General features: G+C 39.9%; 1 protein-coding gene across 5 annotated transcripts in view; it reads right to left on the bottom strand.

The window, feature by feature from the left end:
• NOL10 (nucleolar protein 10) overlaps nucleotides 1-27,519 on the bottom strand; it is a 115,649-nt gene that overhangs the window by 43,360 nt on the left and 44,770 nt on the right. For all 5 annotated transcript variants that reach the window (XM_081596505.1, XM_081596504.1, XM_081596506.1 and 2 more), the window contains 6 exons: nucleotides 15,291-15,417; nucleotides 11,418-11,497; nucleotides 11,124-11,222; nucleotides 9,993-10,082; nucleotides 1,566-1,739; nucleotides 1,072-1,319 (listed from right to left, as the gene is read on the bottom strand). In XM_081596505.1, coding sequence (XP_081452631.1) covers nucleotides 1,072-1,319; nucleotides 1,566-1,739; nucleotides 9,993-10,082; nucleotides 11,124-11,222; nucleotides 11,418-11,497; nucleotides 15,291-15,417 — 818 coding nt within the window. The remainder of the gene's footprint in view (nucleotides 1-1,071; nucleotides 1,320-1,565; nucleotides 1,740-9,992; nucleotides 10,083-11,123; nucleotides 11,223-11,417; nucleotides 11,498-15,290; nucleotides 15,418-27,519) is intronic.

Raw genomic sequence — 27,519 nt, forward strand, 5'->3', positions numbered from 1 at the left:
CAGTCTATCTATCAATGCCCTCCCCACCTTGCCCCTCTGCTTCTGTCTGAAAAAGCACAATTTTCAAACCAGGCTGGGGGTTAGAAAAGCACAGGGTACAGAACTGGTACAGCCCCCATCTGACGCCTCATCTGCCTTGCTTGGCTCCCCCAACCTTTTCCCCTTGGCCCCCCAGACCTTTAGGCTCTTCTTACAAGACTGTCTACTCTATCACATCCAGACCCTATATATCAACACTCAGCCGAGAAATTCTCAAAGCAGAGAATTTCACGTGACTCTCATGTGACTTAGAGCTTATAAACACTGGGGGCTTAAGTACCTAACTCCTTACTTAGACACCTGACAACTGAGACTGTTCAAATAATGCCATTTCTTTCTAAGGATGACTTTTATTTATTTATTTTTACTGTGGTAAAATATTTAACCACAAAACTTACCATTTTAATCATTCTTCAGTGAACATTTACACTGTTGTGCAACCATTATCACTATCCATTTCTAGAACGTTCTCATCATTCCAAATGGAAACCCCGTAGCTCATTAAGCGGTGTCTCCCCAGCCCCCAACCCTGGCAACCACCATTTCACTTTGTGTCCCTGTGTACTCACTTATTCCAGAATACCACTCTTTCTGATCTCTTTGTTTTCCTATATAAAGCTAAAAAAATTCCTGGCAAATTTTCCAAGTGACCTTTTAAATACTCAGATAAACTATGATGAGAGTAAATGTAACTGAAATATTTTAAAAATAACTTTTTGTCAAAGAAGCTGTTACCTCTTTAATTGCCACCATCATTTTTAAGAGTGCAGGTTTTGCAGAATCAAAGTGCTCTAATGTACTTATTTACCAATACTCCTGGGGCCACACCCTGCATCTTACTCTATGTAAACTATGCCTCAAAAAGTTGTTCAGAATCACCACAGTAAGGACCAGTGTATGTCCCTTCTGGCCTCGAGCTGCTACTGTCACATGAACTCCAAAGATCAATATGACCCCTTGAGGGCACAGGGACAGCCAGGAAGAGCAAGGCTGGACATCAAGCAAGCCAGCACCGGGGGCAGTATTACTCACTTCATCAGCTTCTGCTTTGTGGCCGAATCTTTGAAGCTTCTGAATTCCTCGCCAGCTTTGATCTCATAGAACTGCGGCTTGAGGACCGTCTGCTGATCCTCCCGGAGCTGTTCCTGCCTCTTCACTTTTTCCTCCTGTTGGAGAAGCCGGCGCTGTTTCCTGACCTCTGCGACCCAGTCTTTTTCATCATCTGAACTCTCAGAGCTTTCTGCATCACTTGGTTTTCCTTCCGGTTCTTCCTCCTCTTCCTGAAAATAAAAATAGTAAGAAGCAGCTCCTTTCCCTCTGCCAAAAATACTGACCCGTTATCTCCTTTTAAATAGCATTAACCTATCAGTCTGTGACATTGCGTGCATTGGAAAAAATGTCTTTAATAAAAGAAGGTATATTCCTAAGCTGAAGGTCAAACAAATTATGGCTTTATTCAATGACTCTTCTGACTTACACAGAAAACTAAATATTACACAAATTCTAAATGATAAACAGTACATTACTTTTCCATGAAGTTCCTGTTGCTCTAAGAGTCTCAGTTTCTTCTTCCTTTTTTCACTAATTTTGGAAACAAGTGGATTCAAAAGCCTAAATTCTTCACTCTCTTCATCTACTTGGAAGTCAGGGTTCTCAAACATAACTTTAAATCGATCATCGGTGAGAATATTAGGAAGGCTCTGTAAGAAAAAGTATGTCAAAATTTAAAGTTAATATTAGAATAAAATCTGCCCAGAAAGATGGCTTAAAAACATCTTACTCAACAATTTACTAAAAAGCTACATAAGGCATAATTTACTAAATTATTATGAAATTGTTAAAGAACCAGTTTCCAGGCCTTCCTTTTTGCTTATTTTTGACCCACAATCAAATCCTATTAAACCTATTTCACAGCAAACATGTATTACTTGGCTGCTGCACACAATGAGCTGAGTCTTTTGGGCTAACTTAATGAGTAATACGTTGGAAAGAATTTTCTTTAGTTAACATTTTTTGATGTTAACTAAAGAAAAAACATTTCTCAAGGAAATACGTGATTTTGAAACATCTTTTTAAGCATGGCTTTTTAAGCATGGCTACTATGCTGAATGAGAATTAGTGTCTGTCAACTTCAGATTCCAAAACTGGGAGAGGAAGCACGTACCAATAATAAGTTAAGAATTAACACGGGGGAGAAGCTGATGGTGTAAGTTTACTGACTCTGAGTTACTTGGAAACGTAACGGATACTTCCTTCCCTTATAGGATAGCCTCATCAATTTTCCCGTAGGCCATTGCATTGTTCTCAAAGGATACAGTGGACAACTGAGATTTCAACATAATAAAGCTTTATGATTGAAACCCATTTGGATAGCTCAGGACTGACACTGAATTCCTTTTTATTTGTATAACTTCTGAACAGAACATTTTCTAGAAATGTGCTATAAACTTAGTGAAGTGAAAGTCGCTCAGTCGTGTCCGACTCCTTGCGACGCCATGGACTGTACAGCCTGTGGAATTCTCCAGGCCAGAATACTGGAGGAGGTAGCCTTTCCCTTCTCCAGGGGATCTTCCCAACCCAAGGATCAAACCCAGGTCTCTCACACTGCAGGCAGATTCTTTACCAGCTGAGCCACAAGGGAAGCCCAAGAATACTGGAGTGGGTAGCCTATCCCTTCTTCAGCGGATCTTCCCGATCCAGGAATCGAACCAGGGTCTCCTGCATTGCAGGTGGATTCTTTACCAATTGAGCTACCATGGTAGCCCAACTATAAACTTAAACAGATGATAATTGTATACACTCAGTGCTTCCTACTGTCCTAATCTGCCATAGGCTTGGAAACAAGATAAACTAAACTACTTGACATGGTTTGTAAAGTAGACAGCCTAAGGAACAGGCTGGAAAAAATGAACCTGTCTGTGGTGGCCCCTGGCTCTACCTAACAGACTTTATCTTACTGCCTGCTTCTCTACTACTGAGAGTAAATATGGCTCTAAGTTGTTGAGTTCAGAATGCTGTTTTTGTATAACAGCTACACAAAAAATTGCCAACAAAGGTCCGTCTAGTCAAAGCTATGGTTTTTCTAGTAGTCACGTATGGACATGAGAGTTGGACTATAAAGAAAGCTGAACGATGAAGAATTGATGCTTTTGAACTGTGGTGTTGGAGAAGACTCTTGAGAGTCTCTTGGACTGCAAAGAGATCAAACCAGTCAATCCTAAAGGAAATTAGTCCTGAATATTCACTGATGCTGAAGCTGAAGCTCCAGTATTTTGTCCACCTGATGTGAAGAACTGACTCACTGGAAAAGACCCTGGTGCTGGGAAAGACTGAAAGCAGGAGGAAAAGGGGATAAGAGAGGATGAGATGGTTGGATGGCCTCACCGACACGATGAACATGAGTTTGGGTACATTTTGGAGTTATCTGTAAACACAGGGCAAGTGATACTGCCCAAGACCAGAAGAACAGCTATTTGCTAAGTATATATTTTCAGGTTTTATAGTTACATATTGTCATTTGTACATTTGTATAATGTATAATTTGTATACATTTGTATAATATATAAATGTCATATGTACATTTATAGTACATATTGTCAGGTTTTATATATTTAGATATAAAATGTAATGTATATTTATATAAAATGTATACTTAGATATAAAATGTATAACGTATATGTATGGGAAGTTGCTCAGTCATGTACGACTCTTTGTGATCCCACTGACTGTAGCCTACCAGGCACCTCCGTCAATGGAATTTTCCAGGCAACAGTACTAGAGTGGGTTGCCATTTCCTTCTCCTGGGGATCTTCCTGATCCAGAGATCAAACCCAGGTCTCCCACATTGCAGGCAGACAGATGCTTTATCATCTGAGCCACCAGGGAAGCCAATGTACATGTATATACATATGTAAATATACAAATCCCAAGGGAAATCTTTTCTTTTTCCATCTTACTGTATTATCACATTTAATAAATAACAGAGAAACATGTTAAAAAAAAGAGTAAGTTGGCTAGTATTCTCTTTTTTCCCTTAATTTAAAACAAATTGCATTGCCCAAAGACAAGTATGCCTTGGATGAACAAATATAAAGTAAAAACTCTTACAACCAAGCTGTAAAAATATTTCCCCCAGAGAGTTTTCCTAGTCTAATTGTTTGTTTTCACAGCTGCCTCAAAAAAAAAAGTAAGATGAGATGTAATTAGTGATGTCCTGTAGTAGGTTACACACATCTGGTTAGCAGTCTGCCCTATAAATACACGTGTATGTATGCCAAACACGTGCCACTGGAATCTGGGAAACATCATAAGGTACTGTCACACTGTAGCCCTGCCTCAGAGAAGGGTGTTCTGGGTAGATCTGAGTGGCGATGCTCATTATCCACACTGTGTCCCAACACAGCAACATACATGAGGAATACTCCACATTTAAAATGGATCAACACTTGCAATGCAATGGTACCTATGAAATTAAGGTGATGCCGACTTCTGAGTAAAGATGGTGGTTTGAACAGGAATATCTCCTTCCAATCTCTGCTAAAACACCACTAAAACAATAGAAGAGGGGCTTTAAAAGGACACGAATCCCTAAGGACGAGGAGGCCAGGAAAGGAGACGGGAGCAACGAGGCTGCAGAAGCAAGAGAGGAAGGTCTAGCACCCGGCGTCCACAAGCAGAGGCCCTTCTGGAGGGGGACGCGTCTGGCAAAGGCCACAGTGCGCTAAGGATGCACCTGGCACCAAGGGGAGGCAGGCAAGGGGGAGATGCCGCCTCACCCCACGCCCCCGCCCTCCTGCTGACAGCGCCCAGTCCTCGAAATGCTGGCAGCCAGGCCGTCACCCTCTGAGCAACAGAGTCTGACCAGAAGAGAGAGGCTGAAAGACACTGCAGTTACGTGCGTTCCCAAACAGACAGATTGGCCAGGTCAGCACACAGGACTGAGGTGCCCTGTCTCACCTCAGGGCCTCCACTCAGCTTTTTATATCTTCCACCCTTTTAAATCTGAACCAACGACTATGCATCACAGCAGGCAAAAACTACATACATTTTTTTACCCAAGACTGTTTCCCAGCACCTGAGTTCCTAGACTGAGGGGGCCCCCGAGGTGGCCAGCACTGCGGCTGGATCTCTGGTGGAAGATGGCCCCCAGCATAGCCCTGGGCCGGCCCGGAGACCTCCTTGAACTTTTTCTCCTTCTTGCCTTAGTCTCACATTGGAGGACAAAACCTTAAGGAACTTCCTGAGGAAAAGCTGCATGTAAGAGTGATTTGCTGTTGTTGCTATTGAGAACTGTGGGTGTGAGGATCTCTTTACTACACCTTATACTGACTGCTTGTCTGTCTGGGCTGGAAACAACATTCCTTAAGAAAACTGAAGGTCCTTATGATTCTGGGTCCATCAGGGGGGTGAGGTGGAGTGAACCACCAGGATGCTGGCTGTGAACCAGGATTTGAAGGGGACCATTCCAGAATGGAGCTGAGCAGAATGATGTAGAAGAGACTTCTTCAGGGAAGTCAAGTTTATATAACAATTGGTGATCTTCATGTAACTATGAAGAGACGAGATTTAGATAAGTGGCAAAGAACTGAGTGTTGACTACTGATAAGTACATGGAAAACTAACAAAAAGTCAATTACTAAGTCCAGGGACGACTAAGGTTGTGCAGGAAATAAGACTAAATAAGGCCATGTAGGAGATGTGGTGAAGAATCCACCTGCCGATCCCTGGGTAAGGAAGGTCCCCTGGAGAAGGAAATGGCAACCCATTCCAGTATTCTTGCCTGGAAAATTCCATGGACAGAAGAGCCTGGCAGGCTACAGTCCAGAGGGTTGCAAAGAGTCAAACACAAGAGAGCACTCAGGGAGAGGAGGAGGAGATGTAAAGAGTATCTGCATATTTGTAACAAAGTAAATGCTGAATAGTCATGTATGGATGTGAGAGTTGGACTATAAAGAAAGCTGAACGCTGAAGAATTGATGCTTTTGAACTGTGGTGTTGGAGAAGACTCTTCAGAGTCCCTTGGGCTGCAAAGAGATCCAACCAGTCCATCCTAAAGGAAATCAGTCCTGAATATTCACTGGAAGGACTGATGTTGAAGCTGAGACTCCAATACTTTGGCCACCTGATGTGAAGAACTGACTCATTTGAAAAGACCCTGATGCTGGGAAAGATTGAAGGCAGGAGAAGAAGGGGATGACAGAGGATGAGATGGTTGGATGGCCTCACTGATGCAATGAACATGAGTTTGGGTAAACTCCAGGAGTTGGTGATAGACAGGGAAGCCTGGCGTGCTGCAGTCCATGGGGTCGCAAAGAGTCAGACATGACTGAGCAACTGAACTGAACTGACTGAAATGCTGAATACTGACTTACCCAAAATTACAAGCGAGGAAAGGTATCAAAAGACAACGCCTCCATATTCCCAGACAACTGAGAGCTACGTTACTGAAGAATTCTTGTGAGGTGATCAAGTTTATTGCTTAAATAAATTTTTAAAGACAAAAAAAAGAAAAGAAAAGACAATGCCTGACATTTGAAAATCAAGAAGTAGCACCATAGGCCAACAGTAAGAGACAGAGTTTTAGACCAAAATAATGAACTAAAAAGGCAAGAGTGTCAGGGAAGCCGAAAATGGAAGAGAGGAAAGAAGAGGGTGAACAGAAGGATGGAAGGGCAGGCAACACCCCTAACAAACCTTGGAGAAATACTTAGTTTTCAAAACTCTGTGTACAGAACTGTAACAACAACAGAAGAAACCATACAATCTTTAATTGGTACTGAAAAGTTTTAAAACATAACATTTTGGATGTTTAAACTGATCTGATCCAACCCAGGGTCTATGCATAATTATGTCTTTCCCCTAGGGGAGATAAATAATTACTTAACATCTAAGCTGATGCTGGTATGGAAGAATCCTTAGGGCTGGTAGGACACTCCTCCCACGGTCTCTGAGCCACAGAACATACCTAGCCTACGGATATCATGCATGACAGTACCTGGCTGGGTTGCTGCAAAATTCGAGAGAAGTACCTTCATACAAGACTTTAAGGCAATGGTGGAAATTTGGCAGAAAAGGCTAACGGGCAAGAAACGGCACTTGTAAGAAAAGTGGCTTAGCTACAACGCATACCCTTATAGACCAAATGGATCATCATTTGCTTGCCTCTCCCAAACGCTTGTACCTACTGGGAGCTCAATATATATTAGCTGAAAGAATAAATGAATTGATTCTTAATTAGAATTAACACCACCACATCTCTTAAGTTTGGATAAGGTCCAGATAATTGCTTCCTGACACTATGTGGTGGGTCACTTGCCACTGCAGATCCAACATGAAGTGAATGGTAAACATCTTATTAGAATTTAATTATGTTATCAGTGGGAACAATATCTGGGAACATATTTCATTGTCTGCCTCCATGAAATTTCAGCTGCAGTCAAAGCAAACCATAACTGCACCGTACTGACTTTTAAATCAGAAGTTACCAGAGCTATTAAGGCTCTTGAGGGTTTGAAGGGCTGAGTTCAAAGACAAGACTAATGAAGTGCTGATGGATTTAACAATTCTTTCAAGTATTTTTACAATTATAATGAAGGACTTTTTTCTTAATTCAGGAACAGTTTTTAAGGTCTTTGGTTTGTTGTTTTTTTTTTTGCCTCACCTTGCAGGATCTTAATTCCTTGGGATGCAATCTAGGTGCCAGCAGTGAAAGCACCAAGTCCTAACCACTGGACCACCAGGGAAGTCCCAAGGTCATTTGAATTAGATAAAACTGTTAAACAACAAATCAGACAAGCTCTCTAACAACAGACTTTTTCTTGTTGCTGTTGTTTAGTCGCTAAGTGGTGTCTGACTCTTTGCGATCCCGTGGACTGTCGTCCGCTAAGCTATTCTGTCCATGTGATTTCCCAGGCAAGAATAGTGGAGTGGGTTGCTATTTCCTTCTCTGGGGGATCTTCCTATATTTAAGTATTTCTGGAAAGAAACTGAACTCTGATAATGAGGCCTGACTTGGGTCAGCAAGCCACTGAAAAGTAAATGACCAATACCCCTTTCTAGCAGTATTCTAGAGTTCACACCACTACAAACACCATGCTTCCAGCTTCCAACAGCTGAAGGGAAATTGATGGAAGAAGAGAGGGATTTCTCAGGTTCTTCCTCTTTGCACTTGCAGTATGAACAGCACGTCTTTGGATGCTTTTTTATAGGCTAACCCTATAAACTGTTTTAAAGGCACAGACAACCATGACTTTTCTATGGACTCTGCAGGTCACTCTGCATGTTTTCAGCTCTCAGGGTTGTTGCTACCATCCCGCACCCCTGGGCACGGCAAACGCCAACTATGTTCTCCATCTCCTCCAGCCATCCCTAACCTCAGCAAGAGTGAGAAGAAGTGGGGGCAGAAAGAAAGGGGGCTTCCCCAGCATCTTCATAATCATAAGACCTTTAAGAAAGGCTCCTGTACACTGTGTAAACCATGCTGCACAAAGTATCAAAATTAAACATTAATTTGTGTCATATTCTCTGTAACACTGAATGTCATACAGACTCAGATGCACAAACTGTAGACAGAAAAGAAGACCTCTGTAGCGTAAACCAGCTCCGCTCCCTTCCCACTGCAGCTTCAGGGCATGTAAATCCAAAGATCGTATCCGTGAAGCTTGGGGAATGACCTATATAAAGCTGACAGTTACCTCCCTAACCATCCTGGGGCTGGGCTAACAAGAAAATCACTGGGAGCGTGCCAAAGAGAACATCAAGGGAGCCGGAAGCACTTACATTTTGAACGCTTTAAGCTCTATGCATACATGTGATACACTGATGAAATTAGGAAGGTACATAGCCACAAACACAATCACAGCACCAAGAAGGCTCCCCCGTCCCCACCTCAGTCCTACTCTTCATCTTAGAGAAGAACAAGCTATGACCCAGTGAAGCTCAGGGTCACTCACGATGACATAAATGGTAAGCAAGGGGGACCAGACATGAGACCCTTCAGTGGCAGCCCCCTGACACTCTTGAAGAGAGTGGTACAAATATAAACACACGAAGAGCTCACTTGTCTCCATTCACTTAACTGGTTAAAAAACTAGAGAGAGAACAGAGAACGAATAAACACTAACAAAACTCTCCGGACAGCTTGACACAGCTGGCCCAGATACAAAGTTTGGCCATCTACTCAGGCAGGTCCTGCAGGCTCTTAGGAGAGATGGGATCTTTACAACTCATTCCAGAGAAGAGTCTGGCCCACTTATCTGCCTGCCTGATCTAAGCGGATGGGGAAACAGCACGGGGAGGAATGAGGAAGCTCTCACTTCTCTGGGAAAATGAGAAAAAATCCGCCTCCTGTCTCGACACCACCAGCTGACCCTTATTTAGTTTATGACCGACCTTTGTCCATTTTACATCAGGGATGGAAGGTAGAGAAGCAGTTACTCCTTAGAGTGCATGTGCCCAGTAATGCCAAGTCTAAACGAAAGCTGGTTACTTTTTCAGTTATAAATAAACGTAGTGACTACAAAGAAAAACAATAAACTAAATATTTAACAATAAAAGGGTTATTTAAAATACATCCACATGATAAAATATGCAGCTCTCAAAATATTTATAAAGATTGTTCAGTAAAATGGGAAGCCACATGTGTTATTTTACAGAGCCAAGATAAATATTTTATATATATATATATATATAGTAGTATCCTATTACAGTTTATAATTTTAAGAGAAATAAGGAAATTCACTAAACTATTAGTGATACCTTTCTCTGGATAGAAGTACATGAGTGACTTTATACTCTTACTGGTTTTACAAACTTTCCATACTGAGCATATACTATCTAATAAGCAGAGAGAACAAGGAAAACTAAATACATTTTTAAAGTAAAAGGATACAATTTACTATCAAGAAAACAAAGAAATAATTTATCAATATTTTCTTTGCCTCCTAAAATCTTACCTTAACTTTCTTTTTCCAGGTAGATTTTTGCTTCTCCTCCTCTTCCTCAATTAATTTAAGTGCCAGCTCTTTGTTAACTTTTGGCAATTTCTAGTGGAGGAGGAAAAAAAAAAAAAAGTTGTACTGCAATACCTACAATTGAGCTTTGAAGGTTAAAGCAAAGAGTAGGGACAAAGGGACTCCAGGTCCTAGACTGCCTTGGCCAATATACACACACATATTCACTGCTTTTAACTAATAATCTGGAAAAAGGAAAAGCTTGCTACTAGTCTCTGCACTGAAAGTATGTGCGTGTGTTTCACAAAATGTCCAGTTAGTAACGTTCATATCCCTTGGTGGTCGATCTTGATCAGGCCGGGAAGGCAGGAGGAGACGGGGTTTCCACTTCCCCTCTACTGGCTGCAGAGCTGGTGTCATGCGTCAATAGTTCTGTCTCCTGGCAGCAACAACGTGGCTCCAGCAGGGCAAGGGAGTCCAGTTTGCGGCTTCCCCACACTCCTGGGAACAGCCTCATCCTACCTCGAGGGCCCCACCGTCAGCTGTCAGCCCTCCTCCAAGGTCCGAGTCTCTAGGCCCACCTGTCTCCCACTGCCCAGTGCTGGCAAGTTAGCTGCTCCCTGTAGCCACTGCCTCCTTCATCAGTACCGCAGTGTTTTTGCCTCTTCACCTCTCTAATACCCAGGTAACAATTCTTTTACATTAAATTCTCTCTGATAATAGAACTAGTATGGCCTGATTCCTGTCTGGGCCCAGGCATAGTCTGATGACCGTTTCCCATGATCCAAGCAGCTAGCCTAAGAGAGTCCCACGTGTCACCAAGAAATGGGGATTAGCAAAGCCCTAGCACTCCAAGGTCTAAACACCTGTTTGAAAACAGCACCATATTTTCTTGGTGGGACTGACAGTATCAGCTCACCTGGTACTACTTGCCACCACACTGTTACCTTTACCATAAGGATGAAACTAGAACATCCACCCTCATGACAAATAAAACATGTCAAAAATATTAGTGAATGATGTAAACTAAGGATGGGAAAAGTAAGAAATGGATGGCAAGCTTCTCCGAATAATAAACAAAATAAAAATGAAGACCCTTCCTCTAGTAGATCCAATGCTGGCTGTAATATTTACCTTTAATTGCACTCTTTGTGCTCGCGTTTCCTCTATCTTCTGCCGGATCTTATCCTTCCTATATTCTTCATAAGCAAATGGATTTACCATCAATTTCACCTTTGTGAAGTAGAAGAAAATTAAAAACAAGAGAACTATATTTAGCAGCATGTCTCATATACAGCATGAATATTATGCCAAAGGATAGATCTTTTACAAATCTTAAGTATGTTTGATAAAAATATACATAAGTAGAGAAGAAATGGCCACAAAGTGATTGTCAGTCACCTTAAATAACTGTAGCTTTGTACTTACCTTGTGGTAGAGCCTTATATCCATGAAAAATCCATGCATATATGCCCGAAGAAAAGGTGATCCAATGAGATGTGTGAGCCCTGGGGGAAGTTAACCAGAAGAGGGCAGATCTTTATGAAATCCTGATTAAAATTCAGCAATTTTTCATGGACGACAATTTGATTATAATTTCACTTCTAAGTAAAAATTTAAGGATTAGAACCACTAATCTTCTTTAATAACTGCAACGAAAATTTTAATCTACTTCAGCAACATTATCTTACTTATTTTTAATGTAATATTGTACTAAGCATAAAAATGATGGAAAGGTATTCATGAGCTATAACGGACTAGTAAAGAAGGGCTCCCCATACTACTGGTTCTCAGGTTTTTTTCATTCCATGAAAGTGAAGTCACTCAGTCATGTCCCTCTTTGCAACCCCATGGACTGTAGCCTACCAGGCTCCTCCGTCCATGGGATTTTCCAGGCAAGAATACTGGAGTGGGTTGCCATTTCCTTCTCCAGGGGATCTTCCTGACCCAGGGATCAAACTCAGGTCTCCTGCATTGCAGGCAGACGCTTTACCCTCTGAGCCACCAGGGAAGCCCTTTATTCCATAAGCCAGTTTTAAATCTAAAAATAATACTGAGATTCAACACTAGGTTGTCAACTTTCATATTGCCAAGTAAGAACAGGGCTGGCGTAGGGGCGGGAGTGAGGTGGGGGAGGGGAATGGCCTGTAATTTCCAAAAATGAAAGAAAAACTGTTTCACAACAATAAAGTAGAAAGGGTATGTGTTCCCCCAATATACCAACACATATACCATATACACACATACTGCATTATGGATGAATGAAAAGTCCAATGCCAATGAGTGTCTAGCAGCCCTGCTTTAAAGAGTATCTTTCACCGGGATCCCAAGATTTAGTAGATTTCATTTACGATTAGTGGTGCTGGGGGTCACATAAGGATGCCCTACCTATGTCATAGAAATGATTAACTGCAAATATTTACACAGAGAAAGGTTACGAGAATATTCATCTTCAGAATAAGATCGCCTATGAAGTAATTCACGTGAACAGCAGCTTTAGTTGGTATAATACTAAGTGACTAAGCTTCCAAGGAAAGCATTACTCTGATTTCCAAATTTTAGAAAAAAATAACCGTCCAGGGCTACAAATAATGTCTAGGTAAAATCACATAGGTGTACAAAACCTAAACAGAACAACATCAAAAGGCAAACCTAAATTTAGGATAATTTCATAAGGTAATTATAAGTCTTGGTCAGAAAAGTACTTTCCTAGAATGTTAGGTCAATAAAACTCCATTGTTTGAATCTGCACAGTGGAAACTTAAAAGGGCAGTGAGGCAGGCTGAACCTTAATGAAATGTCCAAATGCACAACAATCTGCATTGAGGTACCTGCACATGTGTTTTTATAATTTTTTATTTCCTCTATTAAGTATATAGAACTTATATTTGTGGCCCAGAATTATTCCCATTCCAAGTTAGGTCATGAATAAAATCCAACAGGAAGTTTTTCATATTAAAACAATTCTAAGGAGAGATCTGGCATCAGGTTTTCTCCTTAGCTCCAGAGAACACTAGCCCCAACAGATCTTGGAGGAAGACGAGGTTCTGTCATTAAGTAAGTTTCCTCCCTCCTGGCGATTTACAGTGTATAATGACATTAAAGGCTCAAAGTCCACAGTAGAGAAACTGATTTAACTTGGTTAACCTGAACATTTCTCAAACTTATTTGCCACAAATCTCTTAAAATGACAGGTAACACTGGATTGTTTAAATACGGTACTGAGTAATTTTCAGGCATGATCTGATTCATTCTCTAAGCAACTCGATGGGTAGGTGCTATTATTATTATTTTATAGATGAGGAAACCAAGGCACAATGTAGTTAAGTAAACTGGTCAAGTCACAGAGCTATTACACTGTAGAGGTGGGATGTGAGCCCATGTCAGCCTCTCTAAAGCCTGTATTAGCCACTATGCTGCCCACCTAGCACTTCTTACAGAAGCAGGGGTCCATGAAACACATTTTGGGAAATGGCATGGTACAGGACCTGCTAAAGGCCATAGCTAGGAAATGACAGAACTTGCAAGTTTTCAAATGCTATAATCTTAAGAAACAAGGGAAGTCAGTTACATGGCCTTATTTTTACTTTAACATAAGCTACTTTTTCGATAAATGGTTTATACTGATGGTAAAATCTATTGAAAAATATAACCAATGGCTAATTTATATTAAAAGATAATAATCTACATGAAAATGACTTCTAGTATAATTTATTTTGTTGAATATTATATCTATTTCCATAGTCTTAAAAATAGGCAGTGTGGGGACTTCCCTGATGGTCCAGTGGCTAAGACTCCGTGCTCCCAACGCAGGGGACCCAGGTTTGAACCCTGGTTGGGGAACAAGATCCCACATGCTGCAACTAAGAGTTCACATGCCACAACTAAAGATCCTGTGTGCTGCAACTAAGACCTTGTGCACCCAAATCAGTAAATAAAAAAATAAGCATCTGAAGAAAAAAATTGGCAGCACGAATGTATTTTGACAAAATGTATTTAAACCTTTATAACTGCCTTCCTCACCCAAAATAAACATAGTCAAGAGACTGAAAAAGCACCAAAATATACTAAACACAGTAGTTTTTAAAAACCCACAAAGTAAAAATGTCTTTTTATTCTCCAGTGTAAGAATGTAGGTGAGTGTCACACAACCACACACACACTGGAGATATTTAAGAAGGCATTTCCATAGAAAGATCTATTTTACCTTATTTCATCCATAAGTCACTTTTCAAAAGGCTAAGCACAACTCTTTTCTTTTTAAAGCCATTAAAATTTAAGGAATTATTTTGGTGGCAGCTGGCAGAAAGTAATTTTGCCTGAATTAACTGTGCTAAAAGATACGGTTTAAATATAAAGTTTAAGATTCTCCTCTAATCTGTTACATAATTCTATTTCCTTTTAACGTTCAACTGCTATTGTATATCTCTCTGTTCTAAAGACAACTAAGCTGCCTAGGCTTGCAGAGAATGGATCCTGTTTTCCTATTCTCAACAATTTGCTATACAGCCTTTTCCCAAGAGAACAAGATTAACAAAACCTACTCTCATCCTGCAAACTAGTGCTAGTCAACTAAGACAAATATGTTCTTCAGGGTGTCAGTATGGCTGAGGTTAGTTAAGAGCACGGACTCTAGCTTTAATTTCTAACCCTCACATTTACCACCACTGAAGCCTTTGGGAAGTTACTTTAATCTTTCCATACTTCAGTTTCTTTACCTATAAAATGAAATCATAATAGCATCCACTCCACAGGTGTGAGGATTAAATAAAATGTATATAAAACATTCAGAATACTGCCTGGGCACATGTAAGCCCTATTTTAATGTTGGCCATTATTAAGAAGCATTGTTGGTTTGTATTCTTTAAACCCAAATAACAGTTAAGGTTCTACATATTTGAGGATTCAACCCATGGTTTCTAAGTTGTGGATTAGGTCTATTAACAAGCAAACCTACAAGGGAGACAAAAGTCATTTACGTGCAGTCTCTGAGATTTCTCACAATCTTATTATATTCAAATACTACTTGAAAGAAAGTCACTGCTTCCTGGACTGGTATTTTCCTATACACAGGTGGTAGGCTAAAAAAATTGTTCCTCACTTAACATACAAAAACACTTCAGTAGATTGAACTTCTCTGAATCTTCTAAGCAGACACTATATGTACTATGTTTAATACCTGATTTGTCAGAAAGAGAAGATTTGCAACATCAGATAAATGTGACTCCACCACTTTTGATGTTCAAAATTCAAAACAAGTACAAATAATTTTATAAACATTTCATCATAATTTTCTTTTACCTAGATTTTCAAGGTCTTTCTTGGTGACAAATTTGTAATCATCATAAACTGTGCTTTCTGGGTTCTCTTCTAATTCTTCTGTCAAGTTGTCCAAGAAGGAACACCACCTGGGAGCAGGACCCAAAACCTACCGGGGTGATGAAAGGTTAGCAAGTGTATACCCTCATCATATCAACTAAGAGTCAGTCATTTTACAACCAGTTTCCATAAATATACTTTTAAAATCCTTGACTCCATCAGAAGTACTGAGAAATAACTGCAAAATGCATCATCAAGTCTATAATGGAAGAGAATAAACAAAGTAAGAAGAAGCTTAGGCTTACAAGGGAAAAAAAATCTCAGTCTGGGATATAATGATATTAATGAATATTCTTACATGAGAACTATGAAAAATAAATAATAATTCAGGTACTAAGAATAACATCCATCTATATAGTTCCAACACCTCTCTCATTCAAAACATAAACAGAATTTACAAAGGCATACACTTGGCATAGCAGATTTTTTAAGTTTGTCATGCATGACAAACAAAAGTCTAAACAAAAGGAGAATCACCCTTTCTTAAGAGTTTTCAACTAATGACTTGATAATTACATTCTATCTTGTATGGTCCATTTCATTTAATTGATGAAAAAATTAAAATTCTATGTATAGAATTTTTCAGATTTAACCTAAAAGGGGTGGCCATGATCCACAATTAGTCCCAACGAAAGGCTGAGGAACAAAGGATTAAAGAGAATTCATAACCAAGTAATAAAATATGAATACTTCAATTTGTAACCCAATTACTTCCATAAAATAATGATTGTTTTTCACTTTTTTGCCCTTGATAGAAATCTTTCCCACCAGATGCCTCACCCACCGAGGTCAACATTTATCCCAAAGGAAATAACACTCAGCGGGAAAGCCAAGCTCATGGTAGAGGCTTTCAGAAGACAGAACTCTGGGCTCTTACAAAATGGATCTATCTGTCTGTGTATTCTGATAGTAATCAATTAAACAGAGGGAAAAAAAAACAAAACTCATAGTGGAAATTATTAAATCTAAAACGCTTTGGAGAAGGGAAGGCAGGAGGAAGAGAGTTACATCAAAGAAAAATGGCCCCTAATATCCTCTTCAACCATTAAATAAAAGAAAAAAGCAGATGTTAGATATAGCCATACTAATTTAGTTTTATTATTTTGCCTGACTAGAAAGAGAGTGATCCCACCACTCCTGCCAAAGGCTATGGGGCTCATGAACAAGAAAAACAACTCTTAATGACCATTAAAAAGTACCATTGAGAATTTCTTACTAGCATAATCTATATAATTCTTAAAAACAGAAGGAAAGGTCTTGATACACTAAGTGGTTTGACTAACCATAAAAGACAAATCTTCAAGAAATGCAAGGCATTAAAGAAAAAATCAATGTAAACCACTTTAAAGAAACTGTTCTGATATTAAGCAATTTTAGGACAGTCGCTTGAAGTCAACAAATACTGATATTAATTACTACTAGATATAAAACACTGTGCTAAACCAAACTCCTCAACCATGGTCTTATGCCCCAAGGAGTTAAAAACCTAACTGGAGCAGACGGCGTGTATGTGTGTGCACACGCATGCACATGCACACACACTCAGCTGCTTAAAGCAATGGACTGAGACTGCACTGAGTCCATGTGGAAGACAAGTGGGGGTCAGATGAAACAGGCTGGGTTGGGATAAGCACACCTGAAAGGACTTCCGGTTGGAATGAACATGTGAGCAAGCTAGGAAAACCACGGGGCACCTTCTGAGAGTGAGAGTCTAGGCACCGGAACTACAAAGGAATCTGCTTTCGATCAGTCACAAATCTGCAAAAGTGAAGCTCTACCACGTGCTGCTGTACGACCTAGGACGGCAGTCTTCTCTTTCAGAGAGGAACAAGGTGTATTCACTATTAGCACTTTTCCAGGATGTAAGATCCAAGGTAGGTTCTTACAGGAGGGTCCAAACTTCACCTGTTTTAAGTGCTTAATTTCTAGTACCTAGAACACTGCCTGCCAAGTAGCAGGTGTTAAGTGTTTCATAAATAAATCTATTCATCTATAAAACACATATGAATGCATTTAAGATTTCCAATAAAGGGTCTTGTCTGGCAAAAGTATTTTTTAAATTGTCTAGGACCTCACAATAGTTTCATGTTTAAACCTTTAAATCAGTCATAAACATGGGGTTCAAAGACAATGAAAAGATACTACTCAGTGTTTACTGACTATTCTTGGGGGAAGAGATGTAGGAGTATCAAAATATCAGACCAGATCTGAACTTACTTTCACATGGTTCTTTTTTATTATGTTTCACAACACTCGTTTTGATCGTTATCTGGATTCTAATGGAATTGTTTCAGATTGCCTCTCCAGGGACAAGTCTGGCTAGGTAAATAATCTCTGCCATCAAATTCACAACCATCAAATTTTACCGGAGGAAATATTTCCATCAAAAACAAGAAAGTCTAATGGGCTGATTTTATTAATCACGTTTCCCTACTTCCTACTCAGAGAAAAAAACATCAAAATGATGATAACAAAGTTGAAATTACTGATTTAGCTGGCATTAACTAGAGGTTTTATCCACATAAGAGCTTTCCACAAAGGTCTACCCCCAATAAGTTGCAAAAACAGTGGTCGCCTTAACCAACAAAGAGGGTTTAACCACATCATGCACAGCTCTGATGTATCTGTAATGACCACAATATTAACTCATGTGTAAAAATTCCTCACCATCCTTACTCATAAAATGCTAATCCTTCAACTAAGATTTAAAAATAAATTAACTTATTCTTAAAATTTAGGCTTCACAACTTGAAGAAAACATCTTTTTCTTTTTTACAACCGACATACTATTACTACTATCTCAAAAGTTTCTAGTTTTTTTGTAGTATCATTATATTGTTATATTCTCTACTGCAGTCAAAACTGATTACTCTTTGATGATCTACATTTGTATGCACTGTAAGAGTTTTGTTTCAGAAACTTGGTGAAGATTCTTCTATTTTAAACTTCAGTGATCTGTCAATGATCTTCCACTGTTTATTTATAAAGAATTTCCTAAAGTCACAGGTCAGTAAAAGTACAGAATTGGAAACTGACTCAACAAACTGCTATAAAGGATACTGAGGGGTCTCTCGGCAACTTTAATGACAACCAATTTAAACAGAAATACCTGTCCTCCAAAAGAGGAGAGAATCTTTATCGGTATGCTATGGGACGCCCTCGACTCAAATGCAGCCAAGTATCTGCTTGCTCCAATTCATCTGGGCAAAAGAACCAATATGAAGATACATGAAAATATATGCCACGTGCCCAAGATTATCTTATCTGCTTGCTCCAATTCATCTGGGCAAAAGAACCAATATGAAGGTACATGAAAATACATGCCACGTGCCCAAGATTATCTGTCTGTATGATTACAAGCTACCTGTAAGAGCCTAAGCATATATGCCTAGTTTAAAACCTCAGAATTCTCGTATATTCTGATAATGGGCAAAAATGATGAAGAATGGGGAGGAAAGACAATGAATCTTAACATTCTCAGAGAGTTGACAGAAAACAGTACCCCTTCCCTCATTCTTCTTTTGAAAAACCACTATGCCACACCTAAAGCTGGGTTAAGGCAGAACTAAGCATTGAGGATTACTGGATGGATGGTTTTAACAGATCGAGGGTGATTAAATTAACAATTATTGACATTATTAGAGACAAAGAACCAACTGTACTAACTCAATATAGATGACATAGTTTTTTCCATTTACTTATAACAATACTGAGAGTATTTCCTACCATTAATCTAAAAGTCACTGACAATATAGAACAGCAATTACACATGAAATTGTTATCTTGAGTTGTAAACTGATTATCTAAAAAACAATTTAAAAAACTTTAGTAACTAAGAAAACTCTTAATTACTCCATTTAGTAGAACAATATCAGCATACAATAAATAACTTCTTTCTTTTTTCACAGTAACTCTGAATCAAAATGGGAAACTAACTGTATGTAAAATACCCAAGTGGTCTAATCCATATATCAGTTAAAGTTTCCCCCTACTAGAATTTTAACCCATATCTAATATGGAGTCTGTTACTCTCACTATAAGCCCAATATTCTTTATGAGAAACTGCTGGGGCCAAAAAGCATCTGAAACTCAGAACCTTAGGCATTTTCAAAAGGTAACACAGTACGTATACTGCATTTATGTAAAGTCTTCAGTGGTGTCTGGGTTAGTGGTCTATAACTAAACACATTAAAAGCTCTCTGAGGCAAAATCCATACATCTTCATGCTAGTAATCTGGATAAACAGACTAGAAAGAGTCTTACCATTACATGTCAGATTTGAGTCCTAAATGAAGCATTTCTGATTTTGCCACCAATGAGTTATAATAAAACAAAACAAAACTAAAAAACAAGTAAGGGCTTTTTGGACTTCAGAATGGCAGATCAGAGATGATGGAGTATACTGTACTGTAAATATCATTAACCACTATTAATGATAATTTTTCTAAATGGAAAGCCTGTACCTTCAGAAGGGGAATGGGATTTTGTCAACTAAGACGACCAACCCTGCGTACATAAACTCAAAGGCAAACTTCCTTTTCAAACTTTCCCTCCATTATTAGCTGAATGACACCACTAGCACCAGCATGTATTTTCAAATTCTGACAGCTGGGGATTACTAATAACCGATCATAAATAAGCCTAAGACAAGAGAGACAGCTGGGTGAGCCAAGGGAGTGACCATGAATTTGAGCATGTAATTGCATTTGCAACATAATGAGCTGCCTAATTGCATATCCAAGTTTACATGCATTTGTGTGAGTAATTATGAGTCATTTAAAGGTACCTGACTTGTAGTGCTTTGTTCTCTCATTCCTAAAAATCAGATTTGCAAAAGAGCGATTTAATTTTAACATTTAAAAATATTTATTTTAAAAAGGAGAAAAATTATTATCTGTCATGGTTTCAATTTTTATTCCGTTTTTGAAAAGTAGACACTGAAATAAAATGATAATAAAATAAAATAATTGTTGTTTAGTTGCTAGGTCGTGCCCGACTACAAACCCAGGGACTGTAGCCTGCCAGGCTCTTCTGTCCATGGGATTTCCCAGGCAAGAACACTGGAGTGGGTTGCCATTTCCTTCCCCAGGGCATCTTCCCCACCCAAGGATTAAACCCTGCATTGGCAGGTCGATTTTTTACCCCTGGGCCACCAGGGAAGCTTGATCATAAAATAAGGCCGGTGAAAAGGAAAAAGTAAGATCACTTATGCCACCCTACCACCATCAGCCGACAAACACTTAAGTGGCACACTAACTATATATTATCTCCTCTCCCTCCCAAGCCTAGTTAAAATGACAGTAAATCAATATAAAAGATATTAACCTGCAAGGACAAAAAGAACAAAAGGAAAAAATACAGTGGTTAACAGATTTAACACAGTATAAATTACAGAGGTAATAACAAAGAGGAGACTAGATTCTTTCCTTAAGAGTCCTTGAGACTCAGCACTCCCAGGCTCCATGTATCTGGGAAGACAGGCCTGAACAGAGGGGAGATGACGGAGTTGATGAAGCCCCTTAGGAAACCAGAGGACTGTTCCCTGGAGAGAGTGAAGGAAAGCGGCTCCACGTGAATGGATACCCAGCAGTGGTGACTTGAGCTGTAGGGCTGGAATCGGCAAACTAACTGGCAGCCTACACATCCAAGTATGTGGCCCTCCACTCTGTTTCCAACTCCCAGAAGGCCAGGAGCCACACGCATGCTGCTGGGCTTCCATCCCTGCCAGCCTAAACCCCCAACACTCCTGGAGAGAAACTGGGGGATTCTCTGTAGAAAACTAAGATCCCCAAAGAGAGCCTTCCCGATGTCGCTATCTGGGAATTCTCCAATACAGGCACAGACCTCATTTTATTGCACTTTGCTGATACTGTGTTCTTTAGAAATTGAAGGTTTATGACAACCCTGTGTTGTCAGATGACGGTTAGCAAGCTGTTGATCCCTGGGATCAAGAAGATCCCCTGGAGAAGGAAACGGCAACCCACTCCAGTTTTCTTGCCTGGGAAATCACATGAACAGAGGAGCCTGGCAAGGCTACAGTCCATGGGGGTCACAAAGAGTCAGACACGACTTACCAACTAAGTATGAGCGTGTGTGCTCAGTTGCTTTCTTGGTATCCCATGGACTGTAGCCTCACAAGGCTCCTCTGTCCAAGGGATTTCCTGGGCAATAAAATTGGAGTGGGTTGCCATTTCCTTCTCAAGGGGATTCTTCCTGACCCTGAGATCAAACCCTATCTCTGGCATTGGCAGGTGGATTCTTTACCACTGAGCCACCAGGAAAGGCCCCCTCTTTTTTAGCAATAAAATATTATCAAATTAAGATATGTACATTTTTTAGGCGTAATGCTCTTGCACACAATATAGTATAGCATAAACATAACTTTTATATGCACTGAAAACTAAATTCATATATCCACTGAAGATCTACTGACTTTGAGCTTGGTGATATTCAGAACATGAAAGCTTAGTGAACACCAAATAGTCTGGCTAAATTGAGGAAAAGGGATTAACAGAATTACTCTCAAGTGAACCATGGCCAATTTGAGAGAGCAAAAATCTTATTCAAAACCATGTCATTCCTTCAAAACCAAATATCTTCAAGTTCTCTTTTAAGTATTCAAAGCCCTACTATATTTAACCTAAGTATTTCTAATTTGAGTTAGAATGAAAAGCTGTTCATTTTTGCTTTTTCCAAAAATTACAGTCATTAAATAGTATGAAATAGTCCTCAGCTTCCATCTTCCTTCAATTCTCAAGAAGAAAGGGGGAATCTTAACATGTTCCTGTCTTTTTCAAAGTCCACTGTTAAACGGGGCAAACATGTTCTCGTAGGGTCTCCTCTTCATTCTTTATGTGCTGCCCTCTTCATTCTATCCTGGAGAGCCTGACTGTGGCTCTGCTGCAAATACCATTGGATATTTATCACGTTATACTTGAAATTCCATGCAGTTTCCTCAAGTTCACATCCAGAGTCTACAGCTCCAAAGACTCCAAGCAATGTTAAAATCCTCTGCTTCCAGTCTTTTCCAGTCCCAATTTCCTAACTATGCTAAAAATGCTCAACCTTGACAGCTATGTCTGCACGTAAGAATACACACAACAGCCCCATGGGTGCTAAAGGCATTCAGCCAATTTAATCATTTGAGAATGTATTTATCTTTTTGATCACACACATGGTTAACACCCACTCTCCCAAGATCTTGTTTTGTCATTTTATTCCTGCCAGGAGTTACACAGATGGTTTTAGTGTGCTATCCTGGTTACCACATCAGCAGTTTCCTGGCTCTATCCTACTTCCTTGCAGGCAAAGGAATTTATTAAAAATTTTTCAGCATATTCTGATGCTTTCTAATTCTAAAGTCCATGTAAAATCTAAGGGTATCCTGATATTTAAAAGTATCCAGGGATAGAAATTTGGCAGATACATACGAAGAGTAAAATGTTTTAAAATTAAGGTTATACTCCTCAACATTGCTATTTTTTGGGGGGGGGCGGGGAGTCCAAAAAATATTTTGCCTCACCATTTAGCAGTTAATATTTATCTACAAGGTGCCATGTGGCACTAGGAAACCCTGAAGAATGCACTTTAAATTCAAGCAAAAGAAAATTTTCCATGTATTCCTAAAGAAAGCCAAAATGGAGCATTATACTGGCAGAGCAAAAGAAGAGGGTAAAAGAACCCAAGTTCAAATCATAATTGAATAAAATGTAACCAACCATAATGCACTTAAGTAATTTTCTACAACCCAGGTGGAAAGTCTATTTCAGATTTTAAATATGCGTGTTCCCCACTATGATGATAAATAGGATTCCTACACATGACAATACAATGGCCCTACTAGGATATACAGTATGTGTGTGTATGTACAAGGTTGTGGGAAGGATGTAGTATTATATTGTATTCATCTTTTTTTAGTGAAGTCTTAGGATAGATTTCAAAAACTTGACATAAATCTAATCATTTTCAAAAAGAGAAGGGCTTTACAAGGAAAAGCATACACATAATGAAATCTTCAAACTCATAATGAAAGGAAAGCTATGTTGTTTAGTGGGGGAATTGATGAAAGGGAAAAGATCACCCCCTGCAGCAGAACCAAAAACCGGGCTCCAAAAATCGGACTCCATGGCAACCAAGGCAAAAAGTGATGTATAATAAAGTAGAGGGACATCATTTACTTGATAAAACAAGCATACTGATATGTCTGGAAAGAGAAGCTCTCTTTTGGAACTAAACTTGAGAAGCATTTCATAGATCTCTCTCTAAGGAACTCTAACTGGACAGTATTTCTTTAAAATAGGTTTACAAAAGAAACTTCATATGACTGTTAAACATCAAAGAAACACTAAACTGTAATTTATGGAGGTCCAAATAACATGATCCAAGCAACGGCTTGATGACCTAACTTGACTCTGTGTTGTCCAATAGAGTAGCCACTAGCTACATGTGGCTACTTAGACTTAACTAAGATGGAATAAAATGTAAAATTCAGTTCCTTAGGCACACTGAGCACATTTCAAATGCTCAATAATCACACATGGCAAGTTGCTGCCATGTTGGACAGAGCAGATCTTGGAACATCTCCATCAGAGAAAGTTCTTCTGAACAGCACTGGTTTAGAGAACTCAAAGAAATGAGTGGTGAATACCCATTAATAGGAAACTAGGCAAATAAATTATGACATACCTATACCTATATGATATACCATAATGAAATATTGTGGAACCATTAAAAAGAATGGGTTTACTTTATATTTATCTGATCTGATCAGAATAATACTGATATACCATTACATGACAAAAATTTCTCTCAGAACAGTATGCGTCATGAGATCCCAATTCTGCAAAATCACATGCTAGTGTGTGGGCAGGGTTTGCGGGGTAGGCATGGAGGGAAAGAGAATGTACACCATCTTGTTAACAACAGTAGTGGGAGCGGCAGTTATGAAGGACTTCTTCGGTTTATACGTTTGATTTTTTTTTAATAGAGCATTTTTCCTAAAGTAAAACAACGTTCCAAAAGGGAGAGAGGCACACGTACAGATAGAGTTACCAACTGATCAACAAGCCACACAACATCAAACTGAAACATCGATTGTTTCAGATGATCTCTGTGAAGATGCAGGGGTCCAGCCTATAATTCAGGATCGAGGCCCTTAGTGAACTTAGTGTATCTGTGATATTGACTGAGAACAGACCTTTACGAAAGACAAAAGCTCTTTTTTCCTCTCCAGAAAATTCAAGAACTTAACTCACTCACAACTTTCCTTGTGAGAAATATCAACAACCTCAGAAATGCAGATGATACCACTCTAATGGCAGGAAGCAAAGTGGTACTAAAAAGGGCCCTCTTGATGAAGGTGAAAGGGGAGAGTGAAAAAGCTGGGTTAAAACTCAGTATTCAAAAAACTAAGATCATGGCATCTGGTCCCATCACTTCATGGCTAATAGATAGGGAAACAATGGAAACAGTGGCAATTTTTATTTTCTTGGACTCTAAAACCACCGTGGACAGTGACAGCAGCCATGAAATTAGAAGACACTTGCTCCTTGGAAGGAAAGCTATGACAAGCCTAGACAGTGTATTAAAAAGCAGAGATATCACTTTGCTGACAAAGATCTGTACAGTTAAAGCTATGGTTTTTCTAGTAGTCATGTACGGATGTTGTTGGACCAGAAAGAAGGCTGAGTGCCACAGAATTAATGCTTTCGAATTGTGGTACTGGAGAAGACTCTTGAGAGTCTCTTGAACTGCAAGAAGATCCAACCAGTCAATCCCAAAGCTATGGTTTTTCCAGTAGCCATGAACGGATGTGAGAGTTAGACCATAAAGAAGGCTGAGTGTCTAAGAATTGATGCTTTTGAACTGCGGTGCTGGAGAAGACTCTTGAGAGTCCCTTGGACTGCAAGGACATCAAACCAATCAATCCTCAAGGAAATCAATCCTGAATATTCATTGGAAAGACTGATGCTGATGCTGAAGCTCCAATACTTTGGCCACCTGATGCGAAGAATTAATTAATTGGAAAAGACCCTGATGCTGGGAAAGATTGAGGGTAGGAGAAGAAGGGGGCAACAGAGGATGAGATGGCTAGATGGCATCACCAACACGATGGACATGAATCTGAGCAAACTGCAGGCGACAGTGAAAGAGAGGGAAGCCTGGAGTGCTGCAGTTCATGAGGTCGCAAAAAGTCAGACATGACTTAGTGACTGAACAACAACCTAATGATCACCAAGCCCTAAGGATGTATTAACTCCTTATTGTCCCTTCTGTGTCTTCCTTCACCACCCATTGTCAATATCTCAGATGGAGCTCACAGAACTTTTCCTGATGAATTACAATCCTAACTCCTGCTTCCCTGGTGGCTCAGATGGTAAAGAATCTGCCTGCAATGCAGGAGACCTGGGTTCCATCCCTGGGTCGGGAAGATCCCCTGGACAGAAGAGCCTGGAGGGCTGCAGTCCATGGGGTTGAAAAGAGCTGGACACGAGTGAGCAACTAAGAGGTACAACCAATGCTTCAAAGTCACCTCTTCCTACAGGCAGAATAATCTTATTCCCATATCTGATTTCAACCCCTAAATAAAACCCATCAAAAGGACACCACTCCACTTTAAACCAAAACCAAAAACACTGTACAAAATGTTTAGATATAGGCCTTTTATCCAGTTTTACTTATCTCTTGCCCCTCCCTACCCCTGGAAAACCTAGGCTTCTTCCCAGCACACTGAACAGATCTGAGGCTCTAATTTCAATTGTGCAGAAAGCTCTTCCTTTCTTTCTACCTCTTCACTGGTTAATTCCTACACATCCTTAAAGATTCAGTACAGGGACTTCCCTGGTGGTCCAGTGGTTAAGAATCTGCTGTGCAATGCAGGGAAGTCATGGGATCTTGGCTCCCCAACCAAGGAATGAACCTGGGCCCTTGGCAGTGAAAGCATGGAGTCCTAACCACTGGACCACCAGGGAATTCCCTCCATTTAGTAATTGTGGCTACGTGATGCTAAGAGCCTACTCACTGGAAAAGACCCTGATGCTGGGAAAGACTGAAGCAGGAGAAGAGGGTGGCAGAGGATGAGATGATTGGAAGGCATCACTGATTCAATGCACATGAGTTTGAGCAAACCCCGGAAGATAGTGAAGGACAGGGAAGCCTGGCACGCTGGCAGCCCATGGGGTCGCAAAGACACGACTGAGTGACTGAACAGCAACAACAACAATTTTCAAAACTACCTTCTAGAGCAATTTAAACCACTAATAACACAAGTCAATCCCACAATCACCACCCGAAAGGGCACGAGGGAAAAGCAGATGACACTGAAGCAAGGAGATGGACAGACGGAGGCTCATTCTATCCATCTTTACTCTTACGCATATTTGAAACATTTCCATAATGAAATTTTTTAAATGAAGTGTCAAATACTCACTCCTTCAAATCAGCATGTATTCAGTGAGAGCCCACCAAGTACCAGACACGGTTCTAGTCGCCAGGGATACAGCAGAAAGTAAAACACACAAGAGTCATGCCCTGAGGGTGGTGACATCTGGGCACAAGCGCACTGGAAGACAAACTCTCCTGGAATTTGAGAGGACACCAAATCAAAGTAAAAGAAAGTTCAAGTCTTAGAATTTTCTTTCTGTTTTCTGTATTAGCCTGGTCTTTTAAAAGAACGTAGCCCAAATTTCTTACCTATTTGTATAACTTGTCTTCTATTTTTAAGGTTAAAAAAGAAAACAAACAAAAAAAAACAACTCCACAGTAGGTAATGGGCATATTAGTCAAAGAAAGTGCCAGAGGATTCAGACTATCAGGCAAACTCAGAAACTAAAAACCGACCCCTGGCTGTAAGCACTACCGTTACCACCACCGCCTGGGCGACCATATCAACAGGCCCCTGGAGTACCGGAGTGACTCCCATCTCTCTCCTGCCCAAAACAAGAATGGTAAAGAGATGAACCTGGTGAGCACCAAGATGGAAGGAATCACCAGAGCTAGAAAGACATGATCTTTGGTCAATATTTGACTCAAAACTGAAAACCAGCATCTGAAGCAGACAGGCATGCCAGATGTGCAACAGTTTTAGCAAAAACAAATATCATCTAAAAACATACTAACAGAACAAAGTTAATGTCATACGTGCGTCAAATAT

This window comes from Giraffa tippelskirchi, chromosome 4, assembly GCF_054371585.1.
Source record: "Giraffa tippelskirchi isolate mGirTip1 chromosome 4, T2T-mGirTip1v1.2.pri, whole genome shotgun sequence".
Lineage (NCBI taxonomy): Eukaryota > Metazoa > Chordata > Mammalia > Artiodactyla > Giraffidae > Giraffa > Giraffa tippelskirchi.